At 44.4% G+C, this 2,500-nt stretch overlaps 1 protein-coding gene across 1 annotated transcript in view; it reads left to right on the top strand.

Moving 5' to 3' along the window:
• Positions 1-2,500, top strand: part of LOC306937169 (nuclear factor 1 X-type-like) — a gene marked incomplete at its 5' end in the record, with an annotated part of 54,302 nt that overhangs the window by 29,612 nt on the left and 22,190 nt on the right. Inside the window, one exon of the mRNA XM_079520834.1 lies at positions 22-152. Coding sequence (XP_079376960.1) covers positions 22-152 — 131 coding nt within the window. The remainder of the gene's footprint in view (positions 1-21; positions 153-2,500) is intronic.

Here is a 2,500-nt window from a genome sequence, read left to right as displayed (position 1 = left end):
TTCCCCTCTGGCTCTGTGCAGCTCCAACAAGCGCAAGTCCATCGACGACAGTGAGATGGAGAGTCCGGTAGACGATGTGTTCTACTCGGGGCGTTCCCCCGCAGCCGGCAGCAGCTCTCAGTCCAGCGGGTGGCCTAATGACGTGGATGCAGGTACACAGTCACGTCCCCAAGCCTTATGCCTTATACGTACTCCTCCACACACATTCATATACTGGCCTAATGACGTGGATGAAGGTACACAGTCACGTCCCCAAGCCTTATGCCTTATACGTACTCCTCCACACACATTCATATACTGGCCTAATGACGTGGATGAAGGTACACAGTCACGTCCCCAAGCCTTATGCCTTATACGTACTCCTCCACACACATTCATATACTGGCCTAATGACGTGGATGAAGGTACACAGTCACGTCCCCAAGCCTTATGCCTTATACGTACTCCTCCACACACATTCATATACTGGCCTAATGACGTGGATGAAGGTACACAGTCACGTCCCCCAGAAAACAATGACTGAAAACGATTACTGTTTTCTACGATAACGTCATTCACCTTTAAAATATATTACAAGTGTACAGCTATTCCAGCGTGCTTTTTTTATTTCATTTATTGCTTCACACTGGCTCTAATTATATAAAATATAAACGTGTGCTTTGCTACAAATTTGAAAAATGTATACTGTGCACAGTACATTTTTCAAATTTGTAGCAAAGTTGTCTGCCTTATACAAGAAGGCTTCTTTTCACAACACTGAGAAGGTGACATTTAGAATTGGGTCTGACACCAACTCCAGTTCCTCCCTCCTTCTCTCCATCTTTCCATCCATCCAACCCGCCATCCCTCCATCCCATCATTACTCAGCTGTACCGCATGATGACACTCTTAAGGCCAGATGGGTGATACTTTCCGTGTCAGCGTAAGCGGCCTGCGGACACTTACGTAGCCCTGTGTTTTTACGCTGCAGTTTGGTAGCATATGCGTTCCACCCATGAAGGGCAACACACAGTGGCGTGCACAGACATTTAGAGGGGCAGGTGCTCAAGTGGAAAAAAAGGGCACTTTGTGCAGCGCGTGGAACCGGCCGGTTGCCTTAATAGTGTGAGATTTATAGATTGTGGGGCCTAAATAATATATTAGAAGCTTTTTATCAAGAATTTATCAATGTTACCATGGTCCACATACTGTACAGTGTAACTGTACAAAAAAAAGGGCAGGGGGTGCTTGAGCACCCCCTAGTGTCTATCTGTGCACGCCACTGGCAACACAGTGTACACTAGTAGTGTCAGTTGTCAGTTGCACATACTTTCACATGTGCCTGCACACACTATTATCTAGTATTCGGACAGTAACAGCAATTTCTCTCCAAGAACCTAAACACATTGGGTTGTCGTTAAAGATGGAGTGCCGTTTCTTTCCACCCTAAAACATGATCATCAGGTATTATTATTACATAAGGAGGAAGATTTATTTCAAAAATGTGTACAGTATTTGTTAAATTGTCATTTGGATGTGGACATGCATGCCTGCCAGTTCATTGGTGGGTGGTAAATCTACCTGAACTGAAGCCGCACCCTCAGCTGTGGTTGTATGATAAAGGGGGAGGGCTTAGGGGAGGGGATGATATTGTGATGTCATGAAATGAAATGAAATGATTACTATATTTACCCAGGGTATCTGGGCTAAGCTCAAGAACTTGTTTCCAGCCAGGCCCTGCTCATAGAACATTTCATATAGTGGTTCAATGCCTTGTTCAAGGGCACTTCAGCGGTGGTAATTTTAACGTGTCGGACCGCTGATTCGAACTGGCGACCTTCCGGTATCAAGACCGCTCCGCAATCCGTTCGGCCACCGCTATATCACTTTTTTCCTCATTGGCTGTCAAGGTTTCAGCCTCCAGGAAGAAACCCTAAATAGTAAATACAAAGGGAAGACATCAATGCACATAACAACCACACCAAGGGGTCTAATGAAGTACTATCACCTCATAAACACATGACAAACTGGGAAAGAAATACACGTTACAGATGTACGTACTGTGGAGTAGATGGATCTCCTCACACAACCTCTCCTCTAACAGCGACACCATGTTTCCGTCGTAGCACATGCGTAGTCACCGTAAATTGTACAGTTGGGTGCCACCGATATTGTCCCTTATCATTTGACCCATTTAGGCCTGACCTCAAAATTTAAAAAAAATCTTTCTAAATCCTCCAGTTTTCTGAAATAAATATTTTCACGATTTTTCAAAAATAGCAGACCTACAAGCTCGTAGCGCGCCACTCGGTGGCGCGCTATGAGCTTGTAGATCTGCTATTTTTCAATAGCTAAATTATAACATAATGTTTAAAACACCAAAAGGGGTTCCCGCCCAAAATGGGTTAACTGTCCTTTTGCGCAGATCACGCAAACCTCAGCAAAAAGAAAAGGACAATATCGATGGCCTCCAACTGTAGATTAAAGTTAAAGTGCAGACTGATAACAGTGTACTGTTACA

This window comes from Electrona antarctica (assembly GCF_951216825.1).
Source record: "Electrona antarctica genome assembly, chromosome: 14".
Taxonomy (NCBI): domain Eukaryota; kingdom Metazoa; phylum Chordata; class Actinopteri; order Myctophiformes; family Myctophidae; genus Electrona; species Electrona antarctica.
Note: the sequence above shows the minus strand (reverse complement) of the source record. Positions and strands in the feature narration are given on the sequence as shown.